A 22,029-nucleotide genomic window follows, 5' to 3' on the forward strand; every position below is an offset into this window, starting at 1 on the left:
TTTTACATTTTGTAGTTTTGCCAGCTTGCTATAATTCTTCATTGTAAATTGTATAAAGCTATTGAAATATTGGTCCTTTTTGTGGTTTTCTATTTACCTGTACATCCGCGGTCCTCCACAAACACAGGGGGCGCTGTGTAGATTTTTGCCACCACGACTCGGATAAATCCTCGCACCCTTTACCCGGCGGAAGTCGCTCGCTCATCACACTATTTCAAAGATGGCTCTCGCTAGTGTGTTGGGCGGTGATTGTGCGGATTTTTCTTTCGATAAATGTCAACCTTTCGGTTTCGAATGTGGACCCAGTCCGAGCGGCCTGGGATTTGACGCTACGCCGGGAGACGGTCTCAGTTTCTCCGTTAAAAACCCGCTGTGTGCCGGAGACGACGATGGCGTCGAGAGGAAAATAGAGTTCTTGCATGGAACCACCACCTTAGCATTTAAAGTAAGTTAATCAGTAGCTAGCTGGTATTTTAAAGCTGTATCTAACTGTGCTGCCTGTTAAGACAACCCTTTGGCGAATCCTTTAGAGTATAAACATCATCTTGGCGGTTTAACTCTCATAACTTTTAACTTGCATCTCGAATGTTAGCATGCTAGCGTAGCTACAAACCGCTTTCTCATTGTAGGTGTTCATAACGTTAGCTTTGAGATGAGTCTCGTAAGATATTTCTAATTTGCTGTAAACGTAAAGCTGGTCGTCTGTGTTTTGACAGCCATGATGGTTTACCGAAAAACGTAACGTGTCACCGGTTAATTACCTATAGCTTTAATTGCACCTGCGTGAGCGCGAGACAGGATGACGCGTCTAAAAACACTCGTGCAGCATCCACACATCGCTTCTTACCAAACATTATTTTATCAGCACAATTATATAACAATGACCTCAATTTGTGTGTGCTTCTAATAGTACATGTGCTTTTAATGTGAAATAACTTGAATATAATGAAGGGCTGAGTTCTTGTTTTCTTTCAAGTTCAATATATAAAGTCACATCCGTGGAGGCAAAGAGGACTGGGTCATTAAAACAGTGGGTTAGATGTATTGTACTTCATTATTGTAATTTAATGGGTCAACATGTAAACGTGTAAAATGGTTTCAGTGATGTGTCCAAATAGGCTTTTTTAAAAATATATATGGTTTGTGAGGAACCTGTGAATCTTTATTATTCTCATTTATTTTTAAGGCAGATGTTTCAGTACCAGATCAAATATTATTTCAGAACCAGACATATTGATTTCCCTAGAAATTGTCAAACTTGAGGAAGTAAAAATATTGGTATCAGCCTTTAAAAATTAGGAACATACTAACCCAAAAACACAATGCTTGGGTGTAGTTGGAGTGGAAATCATAGTGTCCCTGAAAGCTTAATTAATGTCAATACAGAATGGTTTTCTACAATGTTCAAGGTGTGCTGCTTATTTGTACTACAAATATTAAAATGCGCCTTAAAAGGTCATAAAAGTGAGTCCAGATGTGTTTGTGATTCTGTTCTCCACAAATCCTGTGAAAACTCTGAGGCCAACAGTGAATTCATGCTACAAACAAGATAATAGCCCAATATAGGTTCAACACTACTTTGTACAAGTACGATTAAAACACATAAAAGAGCCATACGATTGTATTTGGGCGACATTTGCTTTCAATATAATTAAAACGGTTTGTTTTTCTCCCACAATCTGTCAAACCAGCCGAGCACTCGAAATACTGAACCAACTCCCGCCATTAGTTTCGGTCTCTTCAGGGGATTTGTTGATAAAAAGAAGATATAACAACTCCAACTTTATCCCTTAATCCCAGAGTGGAAGGAAGGGAGGGGGCGATGAAAACCTCCCCAGCAGACATCTCCATCCGACTGGCCGAATCTGTTGTCTTTGCTTTAGTGCTCTACGGCTGTTGTGATTTTCACTTCACTGATGGAGGATTTTAGAAGGCAGAGCAAAGGTCATCCCTCTTATCCAGCAGCGTTCTAGCAGAGCTGAGCCGTATATCGCAACTCCCTCTCAAAGTTATAGAGCAGCTTTTCCACTTCGTCTAGACAGATGGAGACGAGGTAGCTAATAGGTAATTGAATTGTATACTGATCACGGATCCATCAGTGTCTGCTCTCTCTGTGTGTGTTCCCCTCCTGCTGTAATGAGCACCATTAATGTGTTCCCTCCCGCTGTCGCCTCTCTCAGTTCGCCCATGGCGTCATCGTAGCGGTGGACTCTCGGGCCACGGCGGGCTCCTACATCGCCTCGCAGACGGTGAAGAAGGTGATCGAGATCAACCCCTACCTGCTGGGCACCATGGCTGGAGGAGCCGCAGACTGTAGCTTCTGGGAGCGCCTGCTGGCCCGCCAGTGCCGCATCTACGAGCTTCGCAACAAGGAGCGCATCTCGGTGGCAGCAGCCTCCAAGCTGCTCGCCAACATGGTGTACCAGTACAAAGGCATGGGGCTCAGCATGGGAACCATGGTGTGTGGCTGGGACAAGAGAGGCCCAGGTAAATACAGCAGCTGTATATGACATGTACATATTTACACCAGCATTCTACCGGTGGAAAGTTGATCCATATGGTTTAATGTTGAGGTTTGGAACCCTTTCAATAACTATATAAATGGCTTCTTTGTGAATGTAACCTTTTTTTAAATATTTTGTCATGTAGATGTCAATTAACAACATCTTTCCAAAGTGAATACATATCGTATCATACGTTTTAAAAAAAAATATTTATACGTTTTTTGTTACACTGTTGACTTGTTTGGTTTGCAATGTAATACAATGCTATACCAGATTTAATACATGACATACTAAAGACTAAATATAGTTTGTGTTTTAGACATTTTCTTTTATTTAATAGTTGCAACGATTACAGATTTTCTCAATTAATCGATTGGTCTATTGACAGAAAATGGAGAAAAGTGCTTTCACACTATCCTTGAACCCAAGGTGATGTCTTAAAAAGTTTTCTGTCCAACCAAAAGATATTAATTTCACTTTGTAAACAGAAGAAAAGAAGCAAATCCTCAATTTGAATTTTTGCCTCGATTTGCTTGAAAAATGATTAATCGCTTATCTAAAGAGTTCCAGATTAATATTTTGTCTGACGAATCCCTTAATCTACCCAATCTACCAATTCTAATTAGTTTGAATTAACTAAGATTTAGATTCCTAAAATAACACAGCATGGTCTTCTATTTTCTTTTCACTCTCAAGGGTCTGCTGTTTTAGCCCGAACACAAGAAATTTCTGAAGTCAGTTGTGTTTTATATTAAACTCTCCGTTAACTTTCTCTGTGACCAGAAATGGATTTTACTGCTAGAACAAACAAATTTCATGAAAAAATGCAGTTAAAGTCTGACTGACACATTGAGACTTAATGAAGCAGACATTAACTGCTCACTCTTGGAATGTGATTTCCACTAATAATTTAGATTTTTACAGCTCATGCGGTGTGCAAGATAATCCACTAATTTAAATTCACAGTGTCAGTGGTTTTAGTCACGACACACCGGCCATATGCATTTGTCCCAAATCATTATTTGATGGCTCTCATTACTTCCTAAAGCGAGGTTAAACTTGAGCGGTCTGCTGTTAAATATAAGAAATATAGGCCTTTTGTTGCTGAGTTAAGTTAATATTGATATGAAATGACTCCACATGTAATCATTAGATATTTTAAGGAAATTCTCCTTTACTCTTCATCTATAAAATGTAATGATCCTTTGTGCACACAACTGTCGATCCTTCCAGTCCCATGTGCTGATTCATTGAAGTGTAAGCGCGTGTAGTTCCCTAAGTTCCCCACTAGATGGTACTGCAGCCTCTCATATCCCCCATCTGGCTTTGTACTTTTCTGCTGTGGGTTTTGGGCACGGCGCAGCGTGAGCCCGTACATCACAGAAGGTGTGCTTAAAGAGGCCGCCACGTTGACACAGTAATGGGAAATCGATGAGGCTGGGACTGCGGGCCAGCAAGAACGCGGCAGTATGATGGACGTTGGTTCTCAGCCCCGGACAATTGGGTCGTATGCGTAATGCCCGTACACCCGTTTGGATCGATGCCGCCTTTGTCTGGAAAGCAGAGAAAGTGCTGCGTGAAACGACGACGGCCCGCCAGTATACCAACAAACCCAGATGACACGTGTTAAATCCTGGGCAATCAATTGAGGAAATAATGATCCCTGCATAAGTTCAATAGGTGTGGGAGCTTTGCCACGGCCACAATGCCAATGATTGAATGGAGAAGAAAATGTCATGTAAATTAAATCAATCGTGATTAGGCAGGAAGCTCATTAGACGGCTACAATCATGTCAAGAGCACTTATTCCCTTGATGGATTGTCTAAAGCTGCGTGCAAAATAAATCGAATAAAAGCTATGTTGAGGAGCTTGTCAAATACGACTATGTAATAACACCAAATGTTTTGACACATGTAATCAGTGTATAGTCGATGCTTGATAACTCGGTAGAGGCTTTCCACAGAGAAAAGGGACTATGCTCTGCAAAGCCCCCTCCCCTCCCCCTCTCACTGCTCCCTACAAGGACACGAAGGGTCTGCAATAAAGTGATGTGTGATTGAATGGGATGACAAAAAAAGAGAGATGATATGAGACCTCGTCAGACAAGACCCATGTGGCCGTCAGTTTTACAGCCACTCCCAAGAGAGTGATGTAATCGTTTTTTTCCCCTCTGTTCAACTGCTGTTCTCTTTCTACTCGTGATCCAGTGGTGAATTGTTGTGGGAAGGGCAGACGCTGACCCATTTGATGCCAGCCATCCATCCGTCGCACTGTGTTCCTCCACCACCTCGAAAACGCTGTCAGTCCAGCCAGCTGCGAAAGGAAAAAAAAGCCTCCTTAAGCACCTGTCAGTGGATTGACGGAGTGGAAGGAGTCTCTGTTGGCCGCCACTACTGCAAAGCTCCACCGTATGTGCCCTCTGCTTCCGCTTATAAGTGGGACTCGTGAATTTCATCTCCCGCCCTCTTTGTCCTTTCTGAGCACTCATCCCTGCCTTCCTGCTTTTCTGCATCACTGTTGGAGGTGCAGGGACCGGTGAGCGTTATCACATCGGGCTCTACAAAGATCCAGGTGTGCTTGGGAAAAGGAATGGATGTGGGAAGTGGTTTTCAGTGCCGCTCCGCTTCTATACTTGGACCTCCTAAAGGGTCCTCGTCCACCTCCATCAACCGTTCCACTCAACACAAGAGGCTGCCTTTACAACTCTCTCTGCCTATTATGTTTTTAACGAGTCCCATACAGTGTTCAAGAGGAACAGACAGGTCTCAGAATGGCAAATTACCCCCATGCATAGACAGGCATGGGATGATTATCATGCCAAGCTAACTACAGGCTGAGGGCGCTGCAATTTGCCAGTTGAAAGCAATGGTAAGCTCCATTTTTTTTCTTTTCAGAAAAGCAAGTGGCTCTCTATCCCTAATAGACTGTCACTAGTTTAGCCGAGGAACTCTGCAGGCGAGGATGTGCAATCTGAGGGCATGTTGGAGTGTTTTTTAATGTGGGGAAATGGCGGTGGATGTTGAGCAATTTCATATGCATGTGTCCCTGCGTTTTTTTCTTTTGCGCGAGCATCGTTTTCACAGGTTTTTGCTTTGTGAAGCGCTATGAAAAACATGCCTTTTCGCAGGCTGTCTTCTTACCATCTGTGGAGAGGCTGTGGGCGAGCTCGCAGGCTAGTCACCCGTTCCACGTCACTCTGGGATCAGGCCTGGAGAGTGTGTCATGGCGCGGAACAAAGTGTCTCGTATGTGTCCACGAAGCGTGGTGCGGAGCAAACTGTCCCTCACAGGTCCATCAGAGCATTGTGGGTCTGCATGTTGGATAACATGTTTGTCAGATTTCTTTCGTGTGGGAGGAACTACGGGGGCCACTTCGTGACATTCGAGTGTGTGCATGTGTGGAAGGATGTGTGCTGTACTCCTCATGTCCACAGGAATGCAAGCACACTGTTCTTTCTTTCTTCTTTTTGTCCGTTACCTGTTCAGCTTGTGTTGCGGGTCGATAGTTAATTTTTGGCGTGTTTGCAAGGATCAATAAGTCCCGGAGCAGGGCCCCTGGGCGGAGAGCGACGTGGCCGTGCCTCGTCAGCAGGTTCCGTGGCCGGCTTCCTTTCATTTTGAAGGGGATGCAGCTGTTCATATCTGCCCGCATTACTTCACTTGGAGAGGTTGCAGCTGTTCATATTCTCTCTCTTGAGGAAATGGCGTGCCTTTTTATGAGTTTGTGCGTGTTTTGTTTGTGTGAGAGCGGTGGTGTTAAAGGTACAACACATCAGCTTTCCTGACAAACACCTGGGCCAGGAGGACGCATCCAACACAACTCCCTTTTACACCCGTCTCTTCCCACCTCCCTTTCCCATCCCACCCCATTGACCTGCCTTTTTGTCCTTCGTCCTCAGGGCTGTACTACGTCGACTCGGAGGGCAACCGGGTGTGTGGCGACCTGTTCGCCGTGGGCTCGGGCTCCATGTACGCCTACGGCGTGATTGACAGCGGCCTGCGGCAGGACCTGACGGTCGAGGAGGCCTGCGAGCTCGGCCGCCGCGCCATCTACCAGGCCACGTTCCGGGACGCCTACAGCGGAGGGCAGGTCAACCTCTACCACGTCCACAGTGAGGGATGGACCAGGGTCTCCCAGGATGACGTGCTCCTGCTGCACCAGCAGTACAAGGAGAAGGCGTAGTCACGACGATCAGACCAGGAAGTTGGGAGGGTTCGGAGTTTATTCTAGTTTGTAATGTTAAAGATGTTCCAAAATGTCAGTGAAGAATAAAAAAATAAAAAAAAAGAGTCATCCGCCAATTGATTTCCACTTGCACCCATTTTGACTTGTTGTGAGCTTAATGCTTCATATTGTACATTTTTAACAATGCGAGTTTGATTGAGGGGCCACGGGGCCGACACGCTTTATTACAGTGTGGGAGTAGTGTGGCGCTTCCTCTACGTGCATTTAATTTGGATCATACCCTGGGAAACTACTTCTTTCTCAATAAAACGTGAAGTTCTTTTTTCAAGAGCCTTGTTTTTGTTGTTTGTTTTCTTTTTTTAGGTCTCAAGTTGGCGAGAAACCCTGAGAATTTACACTTCATGGGAATGCATAGTCCTGTCGCCTCATCTTCCCTTTGATGTAGTCATTTTGCCACCGTTTGTGTTTACATTTCGTGTCATCTGTTCCCCCAGCTGTTGTGTTTGGGAGATGCATTCAAAGCCCGTTCGGTCTCCCTTATATGTTGTGCGTTTATTAGCGGGGAGCAGCGCTGTCTAAATGGCACTATTTAATTGCATACCACCAGCCTCAGTAATTGTGCCTCCTGAGTTGTAACAGTGTGTTTTCTTCCCCTCATTGATAATGCTCCCTTCCTCGGCGCTCACGTTGCAGAAATACGTCTTTTAATTGGAAGAGGGGAATTTATTCTTTAATTCGTCCCCGACACACTTCTCAACGCGCAACGTTGTGTGCCGCCCCGCCGTGGTGTTTTACAACGTAACGACCTGCGCTGGCAGTGCGTGCCCCTCCAGCGGGTTTTATGGGGGGGAATAAACACTAATAAAGGGGATGGGGTAGACATCTGAAGCCGGCGCGGTTTCAAATCATGGTTAAAAACTAGTTTCACAGGTGACTAGTTTGCAGATGGAATAGAAATGGGATTTCGATAAATGGAAATGAGCGGGGCCCTCCTCTGCCGCGCTGATCTTAGCAAATGAAGTGATGGGAACGGCGCTATCAATAGGAGCGGATTGAGTGCATGTGCTTAAATGGAGCAAATGTGGATAAAAGCATTTGCACACTTTGTAGAAGACTTCACCATTTTCTGTCACCGTTATCCTCGGTCAACGGGTTAACGGAGTTTCACACAAATGGTCTGAATATGACTAAATGATGTCCTCGGCATGGTGGATGAAGGCTCGGTCCTGCAGCAATGTTGAATATTCAACACATTGCATTGTCATTTAAGCACAGCCTTGCCTTGATTAAGAGTAGCCGGCCTTTGGAGGCTACAAGCCTGTAATTCCAATGAGATAAATATGAGCAAAAGCGGATTGAAGTGTGTACTTCAAATCCTATTTTACACCCGTGTGCCATTTGTGTCGTATGTTAAACACCCCAAATAAGCTGCTACTGTCTTAAGATGGACGGGTGAAAGTGGGTTTCCTTGGACTCCCAGGATCAGACAACATCTCATTTTGTTGCAGGTCGCCGTCGCATAGAAAATAATCAACTTTATGTACCAGAAATGCAGATGCAAGTAAGTGCTTTACCATCGTAATGCGATCGCTTTAAAAGCAATGCACTTTGCTGCCCTGACCTTCTCAGGCACGTCGTTGCCGTGGCGGCAGAGGCTCTCGTCTGCTTTGTGTTCAAGTCCTCGGAATAACGACGGAGAAGCATCGGAGGATCTCTGGCCAGAAGAACACAAGGTGCTAATTCATTTTTTTTTGGTTCATTGGTTTAAAAACTTTCGGGGGTCAAAGGCTTCAAATGAAATACTCATCAGCAACACCCTTCAAACCGCTCTTTGTGAATGTTTCGAGAATGGAGCCAATTATTTCCATCTGCAACGAATGTTTTCAGGTGTGTGAAGGAGAGAATTTTCTTTTTCTTTTGAAGATTATTTTTTATTTTTTATTTGCCAGTGGACAGAAATGTGTGGGGAGTGCGGCTACAAGGCCGGAATCGAACCTTGGTTGATGCGTTTGTAAGGCTGTAAGCACACGGCTACCGCTGCACTCTTTTGAACTTCTCTTCAAAGTTATGTTCTTAAATTTATGCTTTTAGTCACGCTCGCTGCCCACGGAGTGTGTGATGTTCATGGTCCCCAGAGGACAGACCTTTTTCCATCCCCTGTCTAGTGAACTGGTATGAATACTTTAGCCTCGTTTAGGCGATGCAGATTTAGATGTATTAACTCGTAGTCGCCGTTGACAACGCTCCTTCCCGCCCTTTCACCCCGTCTGCTCATGTACACAGAAAACACCCGTCACCCCCCGGTGAAACGCGACCTTGGCATCGAACCAGCGGACTGCAGACGAGCGTGTGTGCCTGCAGTGTCGGCCGACATCTGCGTCTGGCGCCGAGATTGCCGGTTGTCAACAGGTACAGTTACTCGTAAGCACCGGCTTTCAAAATACTTTGAGGAAAGCTTTACACTCGGTGACACTCGGAGGAGGAAGATGAAGAAAATAGCTTTTCTCTCTCCTTCTTTATGCCTAAATTAGACTGAATGATAAAAGACCAGCTGGCGATATTGATGAGTGCCAGCATGATGATTTTCACACTGTCAGAAAATAACCCCTGTGCCCACATTACGCCATCTGTCAGGTGGTCATACGTGGTTTTCAGGAGGGGTGGGGGGGGGGGCAGACACCAGATCAGATCTAAACACAGTCCCAAAGGTGACTGACACACAAACACACACCGTCGTTTCCCACGCTTTTGATGCCTGGACTTCATAATTGGATCTTTAAAAAAAACCCACACCTATTGCCGGGGTGCCTTTGGTGATTTAGTATCTATCAGCCGTTGTTTATTCCTGCCGATGCTTTCACTCCTGACAGAAAAATAAACGAGAAGTCTATTTGGTTTGGGTAAATGACTCCCGGCTGGCTGCCTCTTGTCCACCCCAAAGGCTCTTTTCCGGGCGTCACATAATCGGAACACCCCGAGTCCTTAAAGGCACGCCGGTTCTGACAAACAACAAAGCTGGCTTGGAGATAATTGCGTTCGTGGTCCCTGCACACCCCTGCCCCCCCCTCCATTTTCCTCGCCTCGTCAGTGAGGTGCTGTTTTTCATCCCTTGCGATGACAGCAACACTCTTGTCATTCCCGCCGCATACTCGCCGCTGTCGCCTCGCTCTCCTCGTGTCTGGTCCCCCCTTCCCTTACACTCTTGCCCAGCAGTGTTAATGCCAATTGTTGGGTTTCTCCCCCCCCTGACTGAATTTATTCACCGACATGACTGAATCCAGCCCGGCAAAGTAAACAGCTCTTGAGTATCTCAGTCGGTGCTCGTCTGCTTCCCAGCAGGCACCGAGGAGCTTCTGCCAAGCCGCCACCGCAGATGATGATGATGATGATGAAAATGGTCGCGAAGCCGAGGATGAGGATGATAGCCACCCCTATACCATTAGCCAAGACTGTGCCTTCAAGAGGCCCCGAAGCGGCCGGGGCTGTTTATCCCTTGTCATGACACCTGACTGTATAAATGGGGGCCTGTCTGTTTGTTTTATCGTCGACAGCGCCGGGGCCCTTGCCTCCCAGGCAAACACAGACAGGGTCACGGAGACTACCGCTTCAAGACGTGGCAAGTAAGAGCGATGGCGGCTGCCACGGTCACTCCACTTACTCCCATGTGGCTCCTGGCGTTAGTTCCCTTTCTTTTATATGGCCGCCGCGTCCGTTAATAAGCGGTGACTTGAGTCCCTCGGGAGGGTGGAGAAAAGTGAATTGCGGTCTCACGGTATCAATTGGCTTTTTTTTCTTCTTTTTCTTTTCTCGCTGTTTTAGTGGCAGTTTGCAGTTCTGGTTATGTGAGCACTTACATTTGTTTAGGTGGCGCACCATTACGGGGGGGGGGTGTTGTGCTTTCCCTTTTAGCGACTGACCTTGCACGCTTGCTTCTGTTTTATTAGGGGTTTTTTTAAGCGAGTTTTGGAACCTTCTGTAATCCGATTCGTTGGAATTCGTTGACTCGTGTGAGGTGAAACTTTTAAATTCAACAGTATTTCCTCCCTCTGGATGCTTTTTACAATTCTGACAGAAGAGTACAAAAGTACAGTGTGTTACTGGTCGGAGCTGCAGGCTGTCTGACAGAGCGGCTGGCCCCCAGCGGAAGACCCATCTCAAGAGGACCGACTCTGCCAGACTTGGAGCCCCCATCCCTCCATCTTCTTTGTTTTCCCCCTCCCCTCTCTCTCTCTCACCTCTCCATCCATCCATCTCTTATTCTTTTTCACATCTCCCCCTGTGGTGCCCTCGGCCTGTTGCCCACTTCCCCTCCGACCCGATCCCCCTCTGATCACCGCCGCCAATACCAACGGGGGGAAATGGAGGCGTTAATTACCCTCCCCAGAGCTCGTTACCCAGCCTCGGCCCCCTCTCCGCTTCCTGGCTCTTCAATGCCTCTGCAATTGTGATTCAGCTGTGGGCCCAAGATACGAGGGTAATAACAGAGGGTACCCGTCCAAACGGGACGATCGCCTGCTGAGAGATGATCAGCCGAGGGGCCGGACGTGCCGGAACTGACGTGAAGGGGGGGGTGGACTCCCCAAAATGATTGACACGCAGCTTTGGCAGCCGGGTTTATGCACGAAGGCAAATAATTGATGACGTTCTCTTCTGGAGCTGAGACAAAAAAACGCCAGAAATGAGTAATGACCTCTTGGAAGTTTCAGCTTCTCTGATCGCAAACAATAAGGCCGGTGTTGTCAACGCCGTGGCAACGACGAGAGTCGATGGTGACGAGAAGCTTAATGGACCAAATCATGGAAATGGCAGTTTAATTAAATATCAGGGCTCCGTTTTCCCCCCCCTCAAATATTAAGCGACGTCGACACCGGCCGATGTGGTTACTAGTGGCGGCACGGACGGAAAAATGGAGGCAAATTGTTTCGCGTCGCTCTACAATCTCAGCCCTTTTTCCTCTCGCAGCCCTGTTGTGTTGTTTTCCTTCCTGACAGTTTGAGTGCCAACGTCTTGAGCGCCCAGCAGTCGGCCTCCTTTGTGTAATTCAGACTACTGTGTTTTGGTGTAAGCACCGCGGTGGAAGAAAAAGAAATGTTTGCTTTGCCCGACTCGAGTCTCTCCTCAAGCGTTTCCCACCATCCCACTATCGGCAACTCTTCCATTATCCTCCCCTGCTATATTCTACATCTATATGCTCACCCTCCTCCTTTCCTTTCTTTGCTGAGCAGCGAGCTCCTCATTACACTGATGGCGCTGATGATTCAGTTGGATCTCGTCTCCAAGGCCTTCATGCAGCAGCACTCAGCGGTGACGGCAGCCCTTTATTCTCTCTCTGTGCGCACAGTTGGCAGCGCTTGTTACTTGACCCACGTGACCTTTTGGTATTAGTGTACAGGTGACGGGGTCACGTATGCTTTATTCAGCGAGGACTCTCCAGGTGTAAATACTGTAAGAAGAGAGATTAAACACGGAGATACAGTGAGGAATAGTCAGGTGTTTGGTGTGTGTGTGTGTGTGTGTGTGTGTGTGGGGGGTGTTTCTTCTTCTTCACCTTCTATTATTCATTCCTCGTGGCACATGTTTCAAACAGTCAGGATTACCTGATGTGGTTCGCCTCCGGTCCGAGGGGCTCTTGCTGCCGCTGCTGCCCCCCCCCCCCCCCCCCCCCCCCCCCGTCTGGATGTACATCTGTGTGAAATGTAATGTTATTCCAAGACGTGATGTGTTGAGGTGTGTTTACTCCTCCTGCTCTCCTTTCAAACAGCACTAATATCACAGCTTCACTCCTTAAATTCCCACTTTCCCTCCTTAACTCACTTAGAAGAGTTTTCCAATGATTTATTAACTTTGCAAAAATCATGCAGCAGAACCAGAGATGTCTGGTGTTTTTTTTATTTATTTATTTTTTTTACTCTATATTCTTCAGAACTTTGTGCTAAACTAAGAACTTTTACATCACGCACAACACGATTGCAGCCGCTCAGATATGCTCAATTTTAACTTACCGATAATCGTTGTACGGCTACGACTTTTCAAAATAAAAGTCCCGTCTTCAAAGGGAGGTTAAGGTTCAGTCAAAGAGCGTGGGTGACATTAACTTGTCTAAGGACTAGCTCTTCACATAACTAACACGTCTGACGCGGCAACGTTTACTTTTAGTCCAACACGTGACATGAACAGCGGTCTCCTGGATGAAAGTCCTGTGTTTGTTTGACCCGTCCAACACACCTTAATTCTAAACCCCAGATATTTTTTTTCATTTCCAAACTTGCAGTCTTCTAGTCTGACTCGAGTGACATCACTGGACCTGATCAGATATGATGATGCGGCTCTCTGGAGCCGTTTATACAACTCTGGCTTTGGATGGAAACATAATTTTATTTCAGTCTGTCTTAGTGTATCATTTATTCTGCATTAGTTTATTCCAACTCTTCATCAAAACTACTGTGTATTATATTTGACTTATATCTGTAAATGGAAATATCCAAAATACATTTATTTGAAAACTAAAGTAGTATAAGGATTTTAACGAGGCTGTTGGGATTTCTAATGAGTGTCTAGTAGATGTTAGTTGTGTAACATTAAACTGGATGTGATTGGCTGTTAAAGGTTTAGACCACTGCAGCACTGTCGCATACTATTATTGCTCCTAAAAGCAATTAATTACTAATCAGCTTTGGTTACACTGGATTATCTGCAGACCTCCCTGTTAACGGTTCTCTGTTGGAATTTATAACACGTCCAGGAGGTGGAGTCCATTATATTTCACTATATGTCACTATATTTCCCCTCCTAGGCAGGCAGACAGACAGACAGGCAGGCAGACAGACAGACAGCTTCATATGCATACAGCAATGCAGAGCTGCCACGTTGAGGTAAAAAAAAGTGATAATTGTTATGGGGTTAAAGCTCACTCTTTGTGACGGGAATCTCATGAAAGCAAAACTTCTTGATGCACGACTATGTCTCCACTTAGAAGAGGAGGAGGATTCACTGCTGGCTGAAAGTTAGACAGAAGATGAGAGAAGCAGCTGTCCCATAAATAATGCCAAAATCCTGAAGAAGAATCTCCGTGCAACAAAGCCGCAGACGAGACAAAATCTCATGTCCTCTTACTAACGACACGTCTCATGCATATTCCTGAACACGAGCCCGAAAAAAATAAAAAATAAAGACTTCATCCCTTAATTCAACTCAACTTTTCCTCCAACTTTATATTTTATGGGGACAAAAATGTGTTTGTTGTGTCCGTTGTTTAAAGAAGGCACAGCTGCACGTTGTAAAATTAACACCAGGTACGTCAGACGCCCGGAGATCATACCGATTTATACAAAGGCAATGAAACGTACATCAAATTAATTTTTTACTGGCTGCAGCTGTGCGACGGCCCCTTCAGAAGCACAAGTAAGCACCGTTCCACCTTTCATACGCCGCACGATCCAGTCCTTTTACTCTTCATCCCTCCAGATTCAGAGGAGATACCATATGTGTCACTTACAGGTAAAGTCCACGTGGCTCTTTATGGGGGGGGGGGGGCTCTGAAGTGCAAGGTGACTTTGACATGAGGGTGAGTCCATTACACAGTGATGTGGGGGGGGAGGCTGCAGCTTCTGATTCCCCTTCGACAGATCTCCTCAGCAGGCGACCGTGCTGATGAGTTCCCCCCCTCACACCTGACGGAGGGCTAATTAGCAGCTCTGGTTAGAATTAAAACCTGCTGCACGTGCTACCTGTGCTACATCTGTGCTACACCTGTGCTACAGGGGGAAAAACGGCCTCCATCAAAATGCATCTTCACAGAAACGGATCGCCAATTAAACCTGACGAACGCAAAGCGACGTTTTAATAGTTTATTGTTTACTGTGATTCTTCTAGAGCGTGTTTCGGCATCTTTTTATAAACTTATCAATAGTGTCAATCAGCAGCACGCGCACGCTGATTAGCGGATGTATAATTTAAGTTTTTGCAGTGTGAACTCCAAACTGTTATAGTAAGGGGAATTGGGACGCAGCTTAACACCTAATTAGCATTTAAAGTATTTTCACGACATGAGTTTGAAGCCCAGTGCTGATATTTAACCACCGTTAAAGTTAATATCTGTTGGTTTTTTTAACACGTCCAGTCGTTTCCGTCCACTTTACTCTCCTTTTAACATCCGTTTTGTTCTTCGCCGGGTCCTGGGGGCCAATATTGGCCTCTTTAGCTGCTAAGTGTTGCACCATGTTCACCTGCTGCCTGCTCACTTTGTGTGCCGTTTGATGCCGGGCAGGAAGTCCACAGTGGCGTGATCGGACCTCTTCCACTGAAAACAGCTGCCTGCGGCTGGAAATGATGAGTGCTGGGAGTCGGACTGAATCAAATAGTCAACTTGCGAGCCATGAAATGAGTTAAAGCGCTCCGTGGGAACTCCGGGGCCGGGCCAGAATCGATCCTTTACCCTCCTTTGTCCCGCCCTCCAACGCCGACTGGCCAATCACAGCGTAGCATCAATGCAATTGTTTCAGATCATCTTTTTTTTGTGTGATGCTGTTGCTGTCTTCTGTCTGGATCTCCAGGTGATGTGGTGTTTCACTTTTACACTGATCTGTACCTTTAACATGCATCTTGTCTTTGCTGCAGAAAAACTTTGACATCCTGAATTTATCTTTATTTTGAAGTGGGGGGGCGGGGCTTAGAGAATCACCCCATTCATATTACATATAAGCCGTGTCCCAATTCAGCCCAACTATGACGGTCTGGTCTACAGAGGATTTCCTGGTTGAATCACCTTTGTCACTCGTCGCCTAGCAACCAGCTGCAGTTGACAAGAAAGAGCATATAAGTACCGTTATATGACGTAACGTTATACGATTGAAATGGATATTTTATTGTTTTTATTTTCTGTTATGATGGAGGATACGCTTCACTACTGGTGCATGATAGATTTCTATGCATTGCTCGTTAATGTTAATTAAAATCCAGTCGTCTCCGAATCAAAGTCGGGCCGTGAAGGATCCATCAGTTGGATCCTCCGAACCCGGACACAGAAGGAACCCGGAAGGATGCGGCCTCCGGACTGGGACCCGGCTAGAGTCTCCACCGTAGCAACGGGTGTAATCAATCACAGTTACGATGGCCCCGTTCCATTTAGGTGGGCTAAATGCTGGCTCAATGCAGGCATGACAACACTAAATAGAATGGGGCCCTAATTAGTTTGATCAATTACACCCATGTTGACGCCGCCGTGACGAAAAACATCGACGAAGGCCGCTTCAAGATCCAAAACCCTCCAACATGTTTGAAGTGAAACACCTTTTTCTCACCGTGGACCTTCTTCACAGCAGGTGTAACTAATGACACAATTAAGGGATTAATTTCACTGTTACAGCATGATGACAGAGAGCCAGCACGCTCCGCAGCAACCGCAACGCGGCTGTTAATATTATTAGTTATGCCTGTGTGAGCCATTGTCCAGTCTGGAGGTGTCTGAAGACCTTTTTTTTTTTTTATTATTTGGATATTTTGACATCACACAGGTGTAACTAATAACATTAACACTCGCTGCACTCCATTCAGGTGTTCCCGGGTCCTGATATTAAGCACGCTGAGTCGCTGCCAGTGGCTTATTACTGGGACACATCGACTGAACAGAGCCATCATTAATGTGATTAGTTCCCCCTGTTCTTCTCTGCGCTCCGACTCGTCTGCTGTGTGGGGAGAAAAAACAACAAAAAAGCTCTGTTCGTGCTTTGATTTTTTGGGTTTATTTGTTTCTTCTACTGACTTCTGGTGATTGAGCGGGCAAACCTAGACAAAAAAAAGTACAGCTATATGTGACATCAAAGGTAAAAGATTTGATTCCGGTGTCGGGGGGGGGGGGGGGGGGCCTCGGAGCGCGTCTAGACTTTTAGACTGACATGTATTATACAGGTATCACAGAAGACACAGAGATACCAATTACTCCAGCAGCAGTGGCCTCCATAGACTGCAGCAGCAGACGTAGGTTGTGTTTTAAGGATGTCTCTGATGTTTTGTTTTTTTTTAAAAGCAAAAGACATTCTGCTTTTCGAAATTATATTGCTTCTTAATGCCATTACATTTGATCTTAGAGTATGGAATGGTGTGTATATATATATATTCTTGCTTTCGAGGGTTGGGGCGGTCTTTACCAGATGTTAAAATTCTTTCCGTGTCTGCTTCCTCAACAATCCCATCTGTTTCCTCCAAACCAGCCCTCGCTATTTTCCCTTCCCTTTCTTCTCTTGTTAAAACATATCAGAGTAAGCCTAGTCTTTGCTTCGCCCTCGCCTGTAATCCCTACAGTGCTTGTTACTACAATACCCTTCATCTAACTATTCAGCGGTGGGGCTTCTTATTGCTCTGGGAGGGTCTTCCGGTGCGGCTGCTTGTTGAGGATATTTACAACCCCGCGTCTCGCTCGCTGCCACGCATTGTTGTTCTGCAACACAGCCTTGTAAAACTGTTCAGGTGTATTTATACAACGTGTCTCCTCTGCAGTAGGCGCCGGTGCCTGCCGTCCCAGAACATAAAACATTAAAGTGTTTTTCTCACCTTCTGAGTGTAGAAACACGTCTGTTTAGTTTGTCCTTTCATAAATATATATTTTCTTTCCCAGACCGCGGCCATTATCCATCATCAAAACAGATTTAACCCCTTTATGCCCTTGTTCTTTATTCCTTTTCCTTTTTCTGCTAGTTATAGTACCTCGTCTTATTCCTGTAAATAAATATAAAGTTCTGAACCGAGTGGAAAAAGACCTTGAAGAAGCTCTTGTCTCGCTCTGCAATTTATAGCGCACCAATTTGCAGATTTGCAATAAAATGTGTTTTGTTTTTGCTTGTTTCTCTGCTCACCTGAGTCTTGATCATCTCTGTCTCCTCCTCCCGCTCCCCCTTTGTGATCTGGAGGTCCCCGTCAGCTCCGACGGAGGCTTTCATCTCGCCTAATTGGTTCTGGCGCTCTCCGCGGGGGGTTCCAGGAGAGAGCTGGTGAGGTTACACACAACGAGGGGGTTAAAGCGCACCGTGTGGGGATTAATGAAGGGTTAAAGCAGCTGATGACAGGAGAGGCCACGAGCTGTGACCCGGCACGCGTGACCCCCCGACTGCTCCTCCTCTTCCCTTGTTTTCCCGCCGCCGTCTGCTGCCGAGACTCCAGGCGCTAACCGAGGCAACGGAGCTACACGGTGGGAGCATTATTATGCTTGTTAACATGTGGGACGCATTTTTTGTTTTTGTGTTGTCTTCGCCCGTGGTGCTGTTTCTGTCATTTCTATCTGGTGGATGTTTGTGTGAGTGTGCGGTAGCATCTGTGCATGCTGCGTGCGCACAAGTGGACGCCATCGAGGCCGTCGTCCCCTATTTTCCGTGTGGTTTCCTCTTGAGCGTCGAGGGATTAGGGTTTCTGATGGTCTTCCACTTGAGTACAGTTGGCCCGGTGCCCGTAGCAACCTTTGACCTCCTCCCCCTCCATCCCTCCCTCCTCTGCATCGTCGCCACACCTGAGGTCTCCCGGCTCAGACCGCTTCCACCAGGTGTGGCTCTAATACCGACGAGGACACACACGAACCCTCCATCCACATGAATGCAAAGAAATACAGGCGGAGGATGATTCGCATGTATTTCACTATTGTTTTCTACCCTTTTTTTTATTGAATAATTGAACAAGCGGCGCGTCTGAAGAAGTGTCCTGTCACTGCGCTCCCTCTCTCTACTCTCTCTTTTCTTCCTCAGACGTCTGTGATCAGCTTCTTTGACACGACTCTTCCATCTCCAAACCAAATACCACCGTCTCTGCATCTGAAACACGCCGCCTTTGTGCCGGTGAAGGTTATGTGTGTGTGGTTTGTGTGCAAAAATCTAAAAATTCTGTTTATTTTTCATTTTTACGTGTTTTCCGTGCTCCTGCTCAGATATTCATATCATGGTAAGGCAGCTGTGGCTTGCATAGCAAAAATATCAGTCCGCCTGCCTGCCTGTCATTTTGCCCATCTGTCCATCTGTGTGATTGTCCAGCCTGCCTGTCAAGACTGCCTGCTTTGCCATTTTTTCCCCCTTCTCGCTGTTATTCTCCTCGTTGACTCTTGCCACGTCCGTCTGAAGCGATCGCTCCGCTCCTCAGGCTTCATGCTGTTTATCTCATGGCTCGTGTGTTTGTGTCTGTCCATTCGCATGTGGGCTTACAGGGCGTGTGTGTGTGTGTGTGTGAGTGTGTGAGTGTTTGTGTAGGGCTGCTGCGTGGCCCACCTGTCAGTCAGACGTCTCTCGGCAGGGTATTAGCTCTATCTGTAAAGGCAAGGTCGAGGTGACCGGAGACCGAGCGGCAGCAGGTGGAGCTGCCGGCGAGCCGTCGAGCCTCCGAGGCAGCTCTACTCGGCACACGTGCTTTTCTCTAAACGAGGAGGCTGTAAAGGAAATGTCTTATTTATTACAACGTGGATCTGTTTTTCATTCTAATTGGTGATAATTAAACATTTTTATGAGGAAGAAAAAAACAAAGCCATGCAGTAAAAATCACCCGCCACAGATTTTACAGACCGGCATCATGGTTCATCCGATATTCGCAGCATTAGCATAGCAGCAATCAACAATTTGCAAATGTATAAATATATAGCGGAGTAAAGTCCAGCCGAGCAGCGAAGGAAGTTGCTTTTCCCTCTGTGTGTGTTGTTAACTGAGCTTCTCTTTGTTTTGTTCCCACAGCGTCATCACGTCGCACTGTTGCTGTCGTCTGCACTGTTAGCACTGTTAGCTGCAAGCTGTTCCTCAGACGTCACCATGTTGAGAGCCCTTGGGAGGCAATAGAAACGCTCCTGATGGTGGTGAGACTTGTGGCTTGTTTACAACCTGTTTGATGGTCTGACGTCTCTCAGCAATCAACTTGGTGAGTAGAGTGTTGATCATCGTCTGAGCTACAAAATCATGCGTCAGGTTGTCATTAAACTGAATTTTAAATAAGAGTTTGACGTTTTGGGAAATATGTTTGCTTTATTCCAGAGAAGGTACAATCAGGAGACATTAGCTTAGCATAAATAAATACTGTTTTAAGGGAACAAGATGGTTCTTAAACATGATCCGGTATTTCAGGACCACGGACAGCGATGCCTTTTTCCATTTTAGTAAGCCACTTCCACGATGGAAACCACAGGGAAGGGTTTTTATCAGTCATCTCTCATAGCTTAAGGCTTAAAAAGAAAAAATGGCTCTCATACCGCATATCGTACTGTTGAGCCCAAACCCCCGACACTATCAGCACCTCTCAAGCTCACTAATCAACACATTCATTCTCCTTTGTTTAATCTATAGAAAACCCTTAATGTAAAAATACATTTAGACTTTTTCTTAGACGTCATTTCGACTTCCACAGTTCAGTTTTCCGACGTATTGTTGGTAAATGTTGTTACCTACAGACCCAGCCAGGGAAGATGCCCCCCCCCCCCCCCCCCCCCCCTTCCACGCTAAACTCCAACCAGCTGCTGGCGGCATATGAGAGTCGTATCAATCTTCTCATCCAATCCTCAGCAAGAAAACGGATCTGTGTGATTCCCCAAACTATTCCTTTTAAACCATGGCCCAGCGAAGAAAGGCATGGCTGCCTAGAAAAATAAAGCAACGCTGATCCAAACACCACATGCACACTTTTACACTCAAGCAAAACACATTTTCATCCATAATCAGACAAACACGCCTGGAAATACAGAAACACACGAGCAGATGGTGGGTGTGCTGCGTTCACACACGGATAAATTTGGCTACCTAAGCAGATGTGTGCACACATCACACACACACACACACACACACACACACACACACACACACACACACACACACACACACACACACACACACACACACAGAAACACAAGTTTCACAGAGAGCCGTCGTCAGAAATGGCTTCAAAATGCCGGCCGACCAAACAGATGCGCACAAACACGATATCAGTGCAAGAGCGAGCCGTCCCTGTCTGAAGGAACTGAGGGTCCTGTACGTACAGGACTTGGACCTGGACCACATGAAGCACAGAGCGGGGGGGGGGGGGGGGGGGGGGGGGGCGTTGGAGGTGTAGAGTGAGGGAAAGAGGGGGAGCAGATGGGTCAGCCATCTGGTTGATGGAGGAAAAGCGAGGGAGATGAAAAGAAGTGGGAGGGTGCACGAGAGAGAGAGAGAGAGAGAGAGAGAGAGAGAGAGAGAGAGAGAGAGAGAGAATTGTGTGTGCATGCGTGTGTGTGTGTGTCAATGGAGTAGGTGTGTGTGTGTGTGTGTGAATGGTGTAGGAGTGTGTGTGTGAATGGTGTAGGAGTGCGTGTGTGTGTGTGTTTGGAGTGTGTGTGTGTGAATGGTGTAGGAGTGCGTGTGTGTGTGTTTGGAGTGTGTGTGTGAATGGTGTAGGAGTGTGTGTGTGTGTGTTTGGAGTGTGTGTGTGTGTGTATGGAGTGTGTGTGTGTGTGTGTGTGGGTTGTGTTAGCGTGGCACTGTTTATGCAGCAGAGTCGGTCAGCCGAGACTCAGGTGCTTGTGGACGGTGAGTTAGTCTGGCACGCTGTTGAATACACTTATGTCTCACACGCACACACACACACACACACACACACACACACACACACACACACACACACACACACACGGTTCTGTTTTCATGACTTTTGGGGGACGTTGCATTGACTGCCATACATTTCCTGGAGACTGAAACTAACCCGAAGCAGAAGTATCAGCCTGACCCCTGACCCTAGAACCAAACCTGGCCGTGTACCTCAGTCTGAGTCTTCAGCATAGATTATTATAGACCAAACAAGGAAGGTGAGTCCCCACAATGTGATGGGTAATCAGATTCATATCCACACAAGATGGGTCAAACACGCCCACACATATTTATGTTTATAAGGATCCTACACACACGATTCACTGTCAAATAATAAGAATGCAGACAACCAGTGGCGGTTCTAGACAAATTTTACTGGGGGGGCCAAGGTGGGGCCAATGTTTGATCAGAGGGGCACATTAAAAAATGGAAAGTGCCGTTCTCACTCTCATCTCGCATCCGGCAAGGCAGTGTTTGGGTGCGTCGCTCTAATTATTCCGTGTAGAGCACTGAGTCACATTAGTTCCGCTTTTGGCGCTAGCGCATAAAATCGTAATAACTTGATCAATTTATTTCATTTTCATTTTATCATTCAGTCAGCTTATTCAGTCAGCTCTGGGGGGGCCACAGGGGGGGCCTGGGACATTTTTACAGGGGCACTGGCCCCTGTAGGCCCCCGTGTAGAACCGCCACTGCAGACAACAAATATCTTACTCAGGAAAAAAGTAATCTATTACTTCCAACAGCTCCAGATCCACTGATCCTA

The 22,029-nt window shown here is 46.4% G+C and overlaps 2 protein-coding genes across 2 annotated transcripts in view; both read left to right on the top strand.

Annotated features, from left to right (window-relative positions):
• The window catches only part of sall2 (spalt-like transcription factor 2), a 179,852-nt gene that overhangs the window by 152,478 nt on the left and 5,345 nt on the right, over positions 1 to 22,029 (top strand). The gene's annotated exons all lie outside the window — the stretch shown is intronic.
• Positions 187 to 7,020, top strand: psmb5 (proteasome 20S subunit beta 5). The gene is made up of 3 exons (XM_084007716.1): positions 187 to 445; positions 2,181 to 2,487; positions 6,404 to 7,020. Exons 1-3 carry the CDS (start codon positions 221 to 223, stop codon positions 6,685 to 6,687), a joined length of 816 nt encoding a protein of 271 aa, XP_083863842.1. The 5' UTR covers positions 187 to 220; the 3' UTR covers positions 6,688 to 7,020.

Source organism: Eutrigla gurnardus (assembly GCF_963514095.1).
Source record: "Eutrigla gurnardus genome assembly, chromosome: 4".
Classification (NCBI taxonomy): domain Eukaryota; kingdom Metazoa; phylum Chordata; class Actinopteri; order Perciformes; family Triglidae; genus Eutrigla; species Eutrigla gurnardus.

Coding starts and splice junctions, on each gene's coding strand:
- psmb5 (XM_084007716.1), top strand. CDS start 221: ATGGCTCTCGCTAGTGTGTTGGGCGGTGATTGTGCGGATTTTTCTTTC. Junction 446..2,180: donor CCACCACCTTAGCATTTAAA/GTAAGTTAATCA, acceptor CGCCTCTCTCAG/TTCGCCCATGGCGTCATCGT. Junction 2,488..6,403: donor CTGGGACAAGAGAGGCCCAG/GTAAATACAGCA, acceptor CTTCGTCCTCAG/GGCTGTACTACGTCGACTCG.